Here is a 13,349-nt window from a genome sequence, read left to right on the forward strand (position 1 = left end):
GGTCATCTCGATCTTGAGTGCAAATTTCCGCTCAGGTTTAGGTTTTAAGATCAAGACTTGTCGCCCTGGTGAAACCAAATGGACCAGCCATCGCTACCCGAGAAACAGACCCGGCCATCTCGAATGGTCTAAATGTGTATTTTCGAATGGTATGTTCTATTGTCTCAGTACCTGCGGCCACCTCGGGGTTTTTGACCCGCCCAGAGCAGCCTGGAATATTCTTCTTGTGAAACCCTGTCCCGCCTTTCTTTCTCAGACAGGTTTGAGGGAGATCCGATTGTTGGTGATGGAGCATGAAGGGGATGTATATGTTATCTCCACAAGCAACAAAGCGTCCGTGTTTAAGCTAGACCTTAAACGTAAGGTATGGGAAGAGAAGAGAGAACTTGGTGGCTTGACAGTATTTGCCAGTCAACCTACCTCTCTTACAAGAGCTGATCTCTTGGGGGAGAGGAACTGAATATATCCATCGCATGATGCACTATCTCGCTGATGACAAATATAGTAGCCATCGTTCCCCTAGAATGAACTATTTGTCTGACCGAATAGCTTGGGTGGATCCACCCCTCAACCAAGCTAATTTGTCACCTTATGATGGTATTAACTACTGAAAAACTTTGTTTTATGCTGTTTCAAGGTTTAATATTGAACTAGTTGCTAGTCCCCTTTTACATTGTAGCTCGGGCACTGATCTTTAAGAGTTTAAAATAAAAGTGTTTCACTCTGGTTACATTTTACTACAGTACATGTTAGTTTATTGGCACTTTACAATTAATGATAGTTTTAATGGAAAATAATATAAACTCTGTAGAAACTTGGAAGGACAAGTTAACCGACCTAGGAGAAACTACTGCGAATACCTTCTCCAAGATTGGTTCTTGAGATAAGTTTTAAGATGAAAAAAAAGGTTGAAGCTCCCGCGCGTGACTGCACGCGCGTCTCCCTTCTCTCTCCTCTCTCCTCTTCTACGACACAAGGTTTTCTTTGTAGATCTGGTCCTGCCTCTCCGGTGAGCCTCTTTGGCCGCCGGGGAGGGCTCACCCTTTTACTGCTTCTCCAAGGTCTTATCTTTCTCCTCTTAAGTGGAAGGTGGTGGGACAATCGAGGAGGAGACTATTCGAGCTATCCTCTCCGGCGGTGCTGAGGCGTGGAGTAAACGTGAGGCGNCCCAGAGCAGCCTGGAATATTCTTCTTGTGAAACCCTGTCCCGCCTTTCTTTCTCAGACAGGTTTGAGGGAGATCCGATTGTTGGTGATGGAGCATGAAGGGGATGTATATGTTATCTCCACAAGCAACAAAGCGTCCGTGTTTAAGCTAGACCTTAAACGTAAGGTATGGGAAGAGAAGAGAGAACTTGGTGGCTTGACAGTATTTGCCAGTCAACCTACCTCTCTTACAAGAGCTGATCTCTTGGGGGAGAGGAACTGAATATATCCATCGCATGATGCACTATCTCGCTGATGACAAATATAGTAGCCATCGTTCCCCTAGAATGAACTATTTGTCTGACCGAATAGCTTGGGTGGATCCACCCCTCAACCAAGCTAATTTGTCACCTTATGATGGTATTAACTACTGAAAAACTTTGTTTTATGCTGTTTCAAGGTTTAATATTGAACTAGTTGCTAGTCCCCTTTTACATTGTAGCTCGGGCACTGATCTTTAAGAGTTTAAAATAAAAGTGTTTCACTCTGGTTACATTTTACTACAGTACATGTTAGTTTATTGGCACTTTACAATTAATGATAGTTTTAATGGAAAATAATATAAACTCTGTAGAAACTTGGAAGGACAAGTTAACCGACCTAGGAGAAACTACTGCGAATACCTTCTCCAAGATTGGTTCTTGAGATAAGTTTTAAGATGAAAAAAAAGGTTGAAGCTCCCGCGCGTGACTGCACGCGCGTCTCCCTTCTCTCTCCTCTCTCCTCTTCTACGACACAAGGTTTTCTTTGTAGATCTGGTCCTGCCTCTCCGGTGAGCCTCTTTGGCCGCCGGGGAGGGCTCACCCTTTTACTGCTTCTCCAAGGTCTTATCTTTCTCCTCTTAAGTGGAAGGTGGTGGGACAATCGAGGAGGAGACTATTCGAGCTATCCTCTCCGGCGGTGCTGAGGCGTGGAGTAAACGTGAGGCGGGGCGGAGCCGTGGCCGAAGCGGGTGTAGTCCGGCTGGGATCGAGGTCGGTGCCGAGGCAAGTCCCTCTTGGAAGTGGGCAATAGAGGGATTTAATTGGGAGTAGGCGACTAGCGAGCCGCCGTGCATCTTAATCGGTTTGGCTTCCGCGGCGGAAGTCGCCTCATGTTTCGGAGGGTTGTGCCGCGTGTGTAAGGAGGGGAGTTTGTCGTGTTCATGTTCCACGGCGCTCTAGACTTCGGCGGTGCTGTTGGGAGATTTGTTCTCCTTGCCGGTGTCTCCCTCCTTCACCGGATTGAGGATAGCTTAGAAGTTCCCGATGACGGGATGAAACCTGGCGGAGTTTGAAGAATGCTCCTTCTAGGGTTTCATCTTTAGTCGTGTAGGTTGTACCAGTTAACCGGGTTTGGTTGATTCCGAAATTGTATTCCACCCCTTAATTCCCGGTTCGGGTTGATGAAAAAAAAAAGTTTTAAGATAATGAAGCGGATTTAATTCGTTAAGAGTTAAACTTAATACAGTATATAGCGCCTCCTTTTTTTATACGTGAAGGGTCAGTTACCTTTTTACCCCTTAACTGAAAAGTGAGTCACATGTATAAAACAAACGAAACGAGTGAAGAAAAAAAGAGTTGTGTTTCCTTCGTCTTCTTGCTCTGTTCTTCGTCTTCTTGTTCTATTTTTTTCTCTGAAAGTATAAGTCGCGTTCAATCTTGTCTCGCCAACGATGGAGAATGATCTCGTTGGTCAATTTTGTAAGGAAACCGGAGCAAATAGGATCACCGCACTCATGTACCTTGATCTCTACGGAAGCAATTTAGATGAAGCTAAAGATGCTTTCTTCTCGGGAAACACAGCAAAGATTGTGCGTACAGATCCACCGCATCGGGCACGCTTGGTGAGCCAACTTGATCTGCTCGTTCATTCATTTCAAACGATGGCGGCTGGTGAAGTAAGTAAAGAAGAGGCGACGGCTTATCTTGATGAATGTAGTTGGGATTTGAAGAGAGCAGTAGCAAATTTCAAGAAATATCACGGTGGTCTCAAGCCAAAACCGCTACATCTCTGTCACAGTCCAAAGCACTCGTATGTTGGGACCTTAGCGGAGGAGGAAAGACTCGGAGATTCTCTTCCTTCACAGTCTTCTTCTTCGGATTACGGAGGAGGAGAAGATTCCTTGAACGAAGACCAAAGGAGCTCTTCCATGTAAAAATTTCTGATCCTTGTCCATTATTATATTGGAAGATGCGTTAATGTGCTTGTTTTGTTAGGTTTTTCTCCGCTGACTATTTTGATTTCTCGTCATTTGTACAACAGTTGTGACAACGCTGAGCTAGTGGCCAATACGAGGTTTACAGAAAAAGATGCTCTTGATGAGATGATCCCTTTACCTATTCCTCAAATGTCTTCTCAAGAAAAGGTAGTATTCATCTTCTTTTCTCTTTATGCTCAGTATTTTGCATTCTGGTGCATTAGTTAAGTTCTTGACTTCCATACCATTTTGAATCAGTTGCCTAGTCTAGGTATTTTTGGTAGTCTTGATCAATGCTATTGGAATGTGGACCATCCCAAGAACAAGTCGAAATTGCTGACGAGTATGCAGTCCGATGATGAGAAAACACCCACGACTTCTCTTCCACTGATGGGATTACCTGTGGCTACTCCTCAAAATCAAATGACACCGTCGTCTCAAGAGAAGGTAGTAAATCTTCTCTTTTCTCTCTGCACTATGAACTTCTCTGTTTAACTGTTTTCTCCAGTTTTGTTTGCTTAAAGGCTAAGCTCGTGATCACAACCTGACATATTGAGGATATTAGTTGCATAAGGATTCAGTAAACAACCTATTATTCTCTCTTTTATGGTCTTTCTTTGGAATGGCAATGGATATATATACATGTACTCTGATTCAATGTTTTGTCCATTTCTGATGTAAACTGTCTGCTTTCCCAATTTCCCATTCAGGGCATTAAGTTTTGATTTAATGATATGTCAGGACAAATTGAAGGGTGAGGCTGAGGCTATTGTTGATCAAGGTACAACCATGGAGACGTCCCCTGCTTCTTTGGTAGTAATCTTCCCTTTCTCTGCACTAATTTACTATTGTTCTTTCTGTTTTCTCCAATTGTGTTTGCTCAAATGGTAAGCTAGGAACAGAACCTGGCAATGTGCATCTTAGTTAGTGTATATATATATTGATGGAGTCTGATTCACTTGCTTGCTTTCTCAGTTTTCTATTCTGGGCATTAATAAGTGTTTTTGACTTCATACTATCTCAGGATATATTGGAGGGTAAGGCTGTTGTTGATCAAGGTACAACTATAGAGACATCCCCTGCTTCTCTGGTCTGCAAAGACAGGATTGTGGACCCTAAAGCTGCACACAAAGAGTAAAGATCAGGTTCATACTAACTGCTAGTGAGTACATATCAGCAAACTGCTAGTGAGTACATATTAAAGATCGGTTCAAGAATTTGTTTCTATCCTAGATATTAGCACATTTGTTCTTCCTTTCGTTACACTCAACTGTAATTCATTCCTATTTTATTTCATAGAAGTAGCAAATACCTTATATTGATTAACACACAATCAGGTTAAGAAAAAAAAAACTAAATTTTTAAGTGAATAATAATCAAAAGCTTCCGTTTTCGTATACCTAAAAACTGTTTTGCTCTAGCAATCGTCCACCTTATAATATTTAACTTCTTTCTCTACTCAACATTGCTTCGGTTGATCCACCTCAAAACCAAGTTGATTTGTCATTTTTTTGATCGTTTTGTCTTGTGAAAAAACTTTATTTATGCTATTTACAGGTTTCGTTTGAATCAGTTGCAAGTCTTTTTTACATTGTAGCTTGGATATGATTTTGGGATCAAGATTTCTANAACCTCTAAATGGAATATATGGAGATAGAATGTCATAACAATACAGTTGTACTTCAAAANTAATCCAATGCCTATACTCTTTAATTTAAAATGAAAAACACAAGCAAAGTGTAGACATATATTTTTCTTCTTATATATATATATATATATATATATATGTTTGATAATTGGAGTTCACATTTTCTATTAATTACTTAAGGGAAAATTCAAAATTATAAGAATTCTGCAGTAACTTTAAACCTTTTGATTTAAACCAGTTCTTTGAAGCAGCTCTAGTAGACTAGTACGGGTTGTTTATATATATATTCATCTCATAACGCTTCTGCGTGTTCGATCATTATAAAACCTTAATTTGGGTGAAGCAAAAGACGCATGCATTGATAAACGGAATACNAATTGACTGTGTACTAAGAAAAAGGAGAAAAAGAAAGAAAAAAAAGAAAAGATTTTTTATAAATTCAATATTATTTTTTAAAATTTATAAACATTTTTCAAAAATGTAAAGTGGTCCGGCAAAACTGCATACACAAAACGGTGTCAAATCAAAGTTTTCTCAAGTATAATTTTATAATTTTGTAACATATGTTTGAACTTACAGGTTTGTCAGTCAAAAAAACAATTTGGGATACAACTGCGAAAGATTAATACTGTACGTTATCTATTTTCATTTATCTGATGATGAGTTTTCTTTGTTTACTTTTTAGGTTGTAATATTATTTAGNGCAATAAATATATATCGTACTTCGCTCTCTGTAACGTCAAGAAGTGGGTAACCCAAAATGCTATTTCTTCTACTTTTCTTTGTAATGGATTTTTAGTGTTAGACCTTGACCGGATTTCATCACAGATTGACTGGTCAGACCGGCTAATCCGGACCCGGTTGAATGCATTGGTAAAATATTTCATATTTTGGGTTTTTCTCTCTTTTTTTTTTTTTTTTTTTTTTTTTTNTACTACATATATATTAAATTATTTTATTTTAATCATTGTGGAAAATAATTGATGAGGAGATACATAGACAAAATGTAAATGGGTTAAGCATCGATTGGCTGATTATTTGGTATGGTGTAGTAGTATATTGCATTAATGTCGTGTCGGTACTAGTTCTTCCACTAGTAATAGTCCTCGGGATGTTCCTCATTTTTGTGCNACATATCCTCTAAATGGAATTATATTCCATAACCTCTAAATGGAATATATAAATGCTTATAACTAAAAATAAAAATAAAAGATATGCAAAAGCTTAGATTGCTAGTATTCCTCCCTTTGTCTTTTCACCTGTAAATGGAATTATATTCCATAACCTCTAAATGGAATATATAGAAATAGAATGTCATAACAATACAGTTGTACTTCAAAATTGACTGTGTACTAAGAAAAAGGAGAAAAAGAAAGAAAAAAAAGAAAAGATTTTTTATAAATTCAATATTATTTTTTAAAATTTATAAACATTTTTCAAAAATGTAAAGTGGTCCGGCAAAACTGCATACACAAAACGGTGTCAAATCAAAGTTTTCTCAAGTATAATTTTATAATTTTGTAACATATGTTTGAACTTACAGGTTTGTCAGTCAAAAAAACAATTTGGGATACAACTGCGAAAGATTAATACTGTACGTTATCTATTTTCATTTATCTGATGATGAGTTTTCTTTGTTTACTTTTTAGGTTGTAATATTATTTAGGGTATAGAGATTGTGAACCAAGAGATAGTGTCTTTTATTTGTTTATAGAAGGATATAAGCTTGCCTAACTTTAACGGAGCATTTGGAGTGTTCCCACAACTCGTAATCCACTAATTATTGATCAACTACATATATAATCCACTAATTATTGATCTACTACATATATATTAAATTATTTTATTTTAATCATTGTGGAAAATAATTGATGAGGAGATACATAGACAAAATGTAAATGGGTTAAGCATCGATTGGCTGATTATTTGGTATGGTGTAGTAGTATATTGCATTAATGTCGTGTCGGTACTAGTTCTTCCACTAGTAATAGTCCTCGGGATGTTCCTCATTTTTGTGCTTCTTCTTTCATCTGATTCATGAAAAGCGAACCAAATTCTTTTCTTTCTTATGTCATTTTGCAACACAATGTGACGAGGTTCACTATAACACCACACATAAGTATGCTTTGAATGATCTATTTTGTAATATTACATATTTTGTGAATTCTTGACTACATAATTATACTTCTACTTCTTTTTTGTGTGCAACAATATACTTGTAGTACTCTATTCTAAATTTCTAACCGGAATTGATGGTTTTCTTTTTCTTTGTCACCAATAATAATATCTTTTAATAAACATCTAGTAGACCAAAATTCAAACTAATCCCGAAACATACGGGAAATCACCTTTTAAAAAAAAAAAATTGGCCATCAAAACACATGTAATGGCCAAAAACAGAAAACGCAGTAATGTGGTTCGGAACTTCGGATAATAGTCTCTCAAGTTCTCAACATTTGGAAGGAACACTTGATCGCACATAAATATATTTATTTGGTATAAAATAAACAAATTTGCTTAATTTTATGTTCTGATGTATACATTTCTTGTAATTCTAAATGATCTCACGAATTTGTTTTATCAGTTTTCCCTCTTAAATATTATGATTAGAGTATATAGTATAATATAAAAAGACCTATCGAAAACTATATAGACATACACATAACGATCCCTTAGAATCTAAGTAGAATATGCCATATAACTATACACTTTTATCCTCATTTTTCCAGGATATATCATATATAAACATATAATAAATTCACACGCAATTTATCACCAGATACAAGAAAAAAAACACATGAAAAAAGGAGCTTTGGTTACGCATATTCCTCTAAAATTATATCTTAATCAAGAAAAAAGTTTGTAGATAATAAAACTAATTTAGAAGATTATACATTTATACTACACGTAATCACAAGTGCTAGCATTATCACCCAAGGAAACTTTAATAACACAAATAACTAATATTCACGTAAGGAAGATTCATGAACGATATGTTATTGTCTAGGTGGAGTAATAAGTCCATAATATATACTTGTTAGATATCTTTTGTGTTTGTCTAAATGTTTGTATACAAACAAGGATATGATTCTATCACGGAAAACGACCTTTGGAACCAAATTTTTGTATTCATCTATAGCTTGCCAAAAATTGCATAGATATATAGGTCATATAGAGAGCTTCTATACCTAGGTTTCAAGGGAAAATAAAATTTCACATTCTAGAGAAAAGGAAAAAAACTAATTTATAAGAAAGGTAAATAGATATAGCTGGTACATCATATATATACGGAAATATACCAAGATATCATCTACGTATCAATATAGACCCCTCACCTCACGTAATGTCGTAATCCTACTATTTGTCCCACTTTCTTCATGGGCTCTCGAGATGATCGCACCTCTTTATTAAAGTAATATTTTACAATGCAATTATGCAACACCCTTTTTGCTTATATTTTTTTTACAATCTAAAATTCTAAATTGAAAACTTAAGTTGTTGCAGAGTCCATTAATATGCAAACCGAACATAATTGACCGCTAAATAATAGCTTACGTAGTTACGTTTTCTATTTTTCATCTTAGAATTATATCATTCCATTTTTAACAGAGTTATTATAGTTTATTTATTTACCATATGGGGACTAATATGAAAAATAATTGATCAAATTTTTGACTTTCATGATTGGCTTAAACTTCTCCACACTATTGTTAACTTTTGAAAACAGAGATCCAGTATACATTAATCGTACGCGGAACCGTATATTAATATTGTAAAAAGTGTACATGTAAGTATGCCATACGTAACACCCAACTACTTACGGATGAATACGTTCTCTTACAAAAGGTTTCTTGCAAATTTTAAACTCAGCTAGAGTTCATGTATATATATATTATTCGGCCAAAAACCTGCAAAGCGAACCGAACTTTAATTTGAAATCACGATCAAAACAATGTCTGACAAGTATCAAACCCCATCTGTGTGTTTACAATCCACATGCATTGGTTACACATCATATTACTCAATTTGTAATTTTAGCTATGTGTTGTCCTCATGCATCATAATTTTTTGTTCTTTTTCTTTACTCATGCATCATGCATTCTAACCGTAAGTTTTGTCAGTTTATTAATTTTCTTTTTCTTTTATCAATATTTTTAAATTAGTGGGAACTAAAGGGTTACGTTTGTTGCAAAAAGAAATGAGTTACATAGACAAAAAGATGAAAAAAAAAAGAAGAAGATGAAAGTAAAGTACGGAAAAGATAAAAGAAAAAAGAAGGCAAAAGAGAGAGTTTGCTAACAAATGTAAAGTTTCTTTGTTCAACATAACTGAATTCAAAGTTATAAATGAACATGATATTTAATAAACGTGTACCACAAACGCAACAAATAATATGCCTAGACACAGAATATAAGAAAATTTTAATTGTTTTCCTTTTTTTGGAAAAAGGTTTTGAAAAATTTATATGTATTTTTTTGGAAAAAGGTTTTGAGAAATTTAATTGTTTATATATATACGAAAATTTTAATGACTAGTTATGCACCATCAACTTTTGAATATATATTTTATTCGAGAGTGATAAATTGGATACAAAACCACTCCCCGACCATGTGTATATATATATGGCATATAATCAAGCAAACAAACATAAAATTCAAAAAAACAAAAAAAATATATTTCCACCTGAAACAACAAAAATAATGGAGCCTTCAAAACAAGAAGCTCCAAAGCTCATGGGGACATCACCAAACATATCAAATGATTCATCAGCATCCGAGAAAGGAGAAGCAACAAATCAACCAAACAGTAGGTACGCACTCACAGTTGACGAGGTGATCGAGCAACACATTGGCGCACTTGGCTTTGCTCAGATCGTGCATGTTCTCTTAGTCTCTATCGCTTGGGTCTTCGATGCTCAGACAACTCTTGTTTCCATTTTCTCCGACGCTCAGCCCGCTGCGAGGATTCTTGCTACCGGCGCCATCGTGGAGGGAGCCGCTTTGTGTGGATTGTCCAGAGGAGAATGGGAATGGAACGGATCAAGAAGTGACACTATTGTCTCTGAGTGGAATCTCATATGTCAACATAAGTTTCTTGTGGCTGTTCCCTCCACTCTATTCTTCATCGGATCTCTTTTCGGTAAGGATCCTAATTAGTAATAACATTGTATATTTATTAGTTTTAAAGTTTGGTATTTACGGTGTGGACAGTGTAACCATCTTTCCTGGTTTGGTAAGAGTTATTTACATTATCCTTTTCTTTTCTTTTTTTTTTAACAGGTTCTGGTGTTTATGGATATCTTGCTGACTCATGGTTTGGTCGAAAAAAGACACTATTACTCTCTTGTGTGTTAACATTTGTCACGGCCTTTGCCATCTCCTTTTCACCGAACGTTTGGGTTTACGCGTTCTTGCGTTTCGCCAACGGGTTTTTCAGATCTGGAATCGGGTCTTGTTGTATCGTACTGGCGACCGAGATCGTCGGTAAAAAATGGCGAGGTCAAGTAGGGCAATACGGTTTCTTCTTCTTCACGTTAGGTTTTCTATCTCTGCCACTAATGGCTTATTTGGAGAGGAAATCATGGAGGAATCTTTACAGAATCATATCCTTTCTTCCACTTGGATACGCGGTTTGTCTCTTGCCCTTTGCTTATGAGTCTCCTCGGTGGCTTCTTGTCAAGGGACGTAACAAAGAAGCCATGGTGATCTTGAAGAAACTCGCGAGGCGTAACGGGAAACAACTTCCCGCGGATCTAAGCCTAGTCGATCCAATTCCGGAGAGAAACGATCAAACTTCGTCATCAGAAAAGTTTTGGAAAACGAAATGGGCAGTGAAGAGGATCATATTGGTTATGATGGCTGGATTTGGCAGTGGTTTTGTTTATTACGGAATCCAACTAAATGCTGAGAATCTCAATTTCAATCTTTATCTAACTGTTGCTGTTAACGCCCTCATGGAGTTTCCAGCGGTTTTCATCGGAAGTTTCCTCCTCGGGGTCATGAACCGTCGTCCACTATTCTCGAATTCATCATACCTCGCTGGAGTCGCGTGCCTGCTCTGCGCGGTTCTCTCGCTCCACCGTGTGATCCGTGCGGTATCTATTGCGAAATGGTTACAACTTGCAGTTGAGGCGGTCGGGTTCATGGCATCATCGACAGCGTACGACGTCATGTATGTCTACAGCGTAGAGCTGTTCCCGACAAACGTGAGGAACACTGCAGTATCGCTTTTGCGTCAGGCGTTTATGCTAGGAGCGTCTGCTGCACCGCTGCTAGTTGCGTTGGGAAGGGAAAGTGCAATGATGTCGTTTATCGTCTTTGGTGTTGCGTCTGTGTTGAGCGGTGTAGTGAGTATCTGGCTGAGAGAAACGCGAAATGCTCCGCTTTACGAAACGCTAGCGCAGCAGGGGAAAGCAGAAGAGATCGAAAACAAAACTGTCCTGATTACCTGATTGCATTGACAAGTGTTGTTGTTTCTATGGAATTTTTACATTCAATAATTGGGAATATGCATAATCTTTCAAATTTCCATTTAAATGTACGATCCTGTTGATTTGTTCACTTCAAGAAATCAAAAACCAAGACATGTGTTGCAAAAAGTGTTTGAAGCGACAGAACCTAGAAATAACTAATTTGAAGAGGTGGTAAACAAAAAGCGATCTAACCTCAATAAAAGGAAAATTGCTGTTCGGACCAAAAAGCATCAAGTGATAATAAAACTGAGTCTGTCTGTTGGCAAGCATTAGAGAAAACAAGAATCTGACAGTGCTCAAAAAAGGTAGAGCGACAAACATTTTATGATGGGTTTTGCAGGTGAGCTCTTCTTCTTCATCTTCGTCTTCCTCCTCTAAGAAGCAGCAGCTTTAGGTGCCTCTTCAGAAGCAGGGGTCTCGAAAGTCTCTCCCACTACAAGATCTGGGACATCATCATCATCCTCTTCTTGGATAGTTGCTGGGACATCACCAGCACCTGGAGCCTGTTTCTGGAATTGCTCCGCTAGCTTCTTCAGGTTGTCCAAGTTATCCGGTCCTGAGATTATCAAAAGCAAACTGTTAACTTGATAGAACATTGGTTTGGGAAAGGATTTTACAGAGAAGGGTGCATACCAAGTTGGCTGATAATCTGAGGAAGAATGTCTTGCAATTCTGCAGGAAAATACAAATTCAGAGATTAGACCATACCTAAACCGAAAAGAGTATTGGATCATCTATTTGGATACAAGACTTACTTTTAGTCTGTGGTGTACCGCTCACAACCCATGTGTTAGCAGCAATGGAAGCTTGAACTGTAATAGAAACAGAGAGATAATGATCATTAAAAAGTTGAAGGTTTTACCAAGTCCAGAGATATATAAAGCTAAAAAGTTTTGGATTTTTTACCTTTAGGGTTAATGAACTGAATCACTACATCATCCTTAAAGATGTTAACTTCTTCAATGGCGGGAATTGAATTCACACCAACTCTCTTAAGAGTGCTCTGGAGCCTCTTGTCATCTGTTGTGGTGGTCTTGTGAACAGCCTTCTTCTTTCTGAAATGAGAGATTCAAAATATGTTAAAGAGGAGAACATCAAACATGCATATGGCAAAAAAAAACAATTTCACAAAGAAAAGACTTGTTAGTAGACATACCTTCTTACTGTACCCTTTCCGCCAGTGCGGACAGTGTTAGCCATCTTCATCAACTTTTCCCTATTCATCTGTGTACCCAAAACACACAAAGCTAAATCCATTTAGCCCAAAATGTTATCTAACAAGTTTGCATTAATACAAACAATAACTAATACTTCCATCAAATTAAAAAAAAAAAAATCAATCAGTTTTACGATTGAATACACTAAGATTAGAACACAGTGAAGTAAAGAAGAACAAAGCTCGTACTTTTACAATGAGCTTAACCTAAAGTTTCAATTTTTTTTTTTCAATCGATTAAGTATCCAATACAGACACTACTACTAACTTACTAAACAGTTGATGAAAACTATATAATCAAAATAACAAAGACAGTATATGTAATCAATGAAGAACTATATATGAATCAAGAAGACAAAAAAGAAATTGATCTTGAACCTTCGGCTAAATCAGATGGAACCAATCGAGAGAACATCGAAATGAAAAAGTAAGAAGGATTTAGTGAAGTGAGTTTACCTTGATAAATGGATTTCTAGGGTTCTTCCTTGGTCGAAAGGGTATAAAGAAGAAGATAAGGGAAGGGAGTGAGAACAAGAGAGAGAAGAGAGAAAGATCCAAGCGGCGCTGGAGGGTTTTGCCTTTTGCCCTTTAAGTAAAAATGCTATGTGTTGTGTTGTGTTGTGTGTAGC

At 37.1% G+C, this 13,349-nt stretch overlaps 3 protein-coding genes across 3 annotated transcripts; 2 read left to right on the forward strand and 1 right to left on the reverse strand.

The window, feature by feature from the left end:
• LOC104702017 lies at window positions 1,174-4,740 on the forward strand. Its single transcript, XM_010417810.2, has 5 exons — window positions 1,174-3,338; window positions 3,450-3,552; window positions 3,643-3,831; window positions 4,126-4,197; window positions 4,409-4,740. Exons 1-5 carry the CDS (start codon window positions 2,860-2,862, stop codon window positions 4,520-4,522), a joined length of 957 nt encoding a protein of 318 aa, XP_010416112.1. The 5' UTR covers window positions 1,174-2,859; the 3' UTR covers window positions 4,523-4,740.
• On the forward strand, window positions 9,594-11,613 carry LOC104702018 (organic cation/carnitine transporter 1-like). The gene is made up of 2 exons (XM_010417812.2): window positions 9,594-10,171; window positions 10,312-11,613. Exons 1-2 carry the CDS (start codon window positions 9,655-9,657, stop codon window positions 11,481-11,483), a joined length of 1,689 nt encoding a protein of 562 aa, XP_010416114.1. The 5' UTR covers window positions 9,594-9,654; the 3' UTR covers window positions 11,484-11,613.
• On the reverse strand, window positions 11,677-13,330 carry LOC104702019 (nascent polypeptide-associated complex subunit beta). Its single transcript, XM_010417813.2, has 6 exons — window positions 13,177-13,330; window positions 12,661-12,728; window positions 12,411-12,559; window positions 12,260-12,316; window positions 12,138-12,176; window positions 11,677-12,060 (listed from the first exon to the last, which is right to left on the reverse strand). The coding sequence occupies exons 2-6, from the start codon at window positions 12,726-12,728 to the stop codon at window positions 11,879-11,881; spliced, it is 495 nt and encodes a 164-aa protein (XP_010416115.1). The 5' UTR covers window positions 13,177-13,330; the 3' UTR covers window positions 11,677-11,878.

Source organism: Camelina sativa, chromosome 7 (genome assembly GCF_000633955.1).
Source record: "Camelina sativa cultivar DH55 chromosome 7, Cs, whole genome shotgun sequence".
Taxonomy (NCBI): domain Eukaryota; kingdom Viridiplantae; phylum Streptophyta; class Magnoliopsida; order Brassicales; family Brassicaceae; genus Camelina; species Camelina sativa.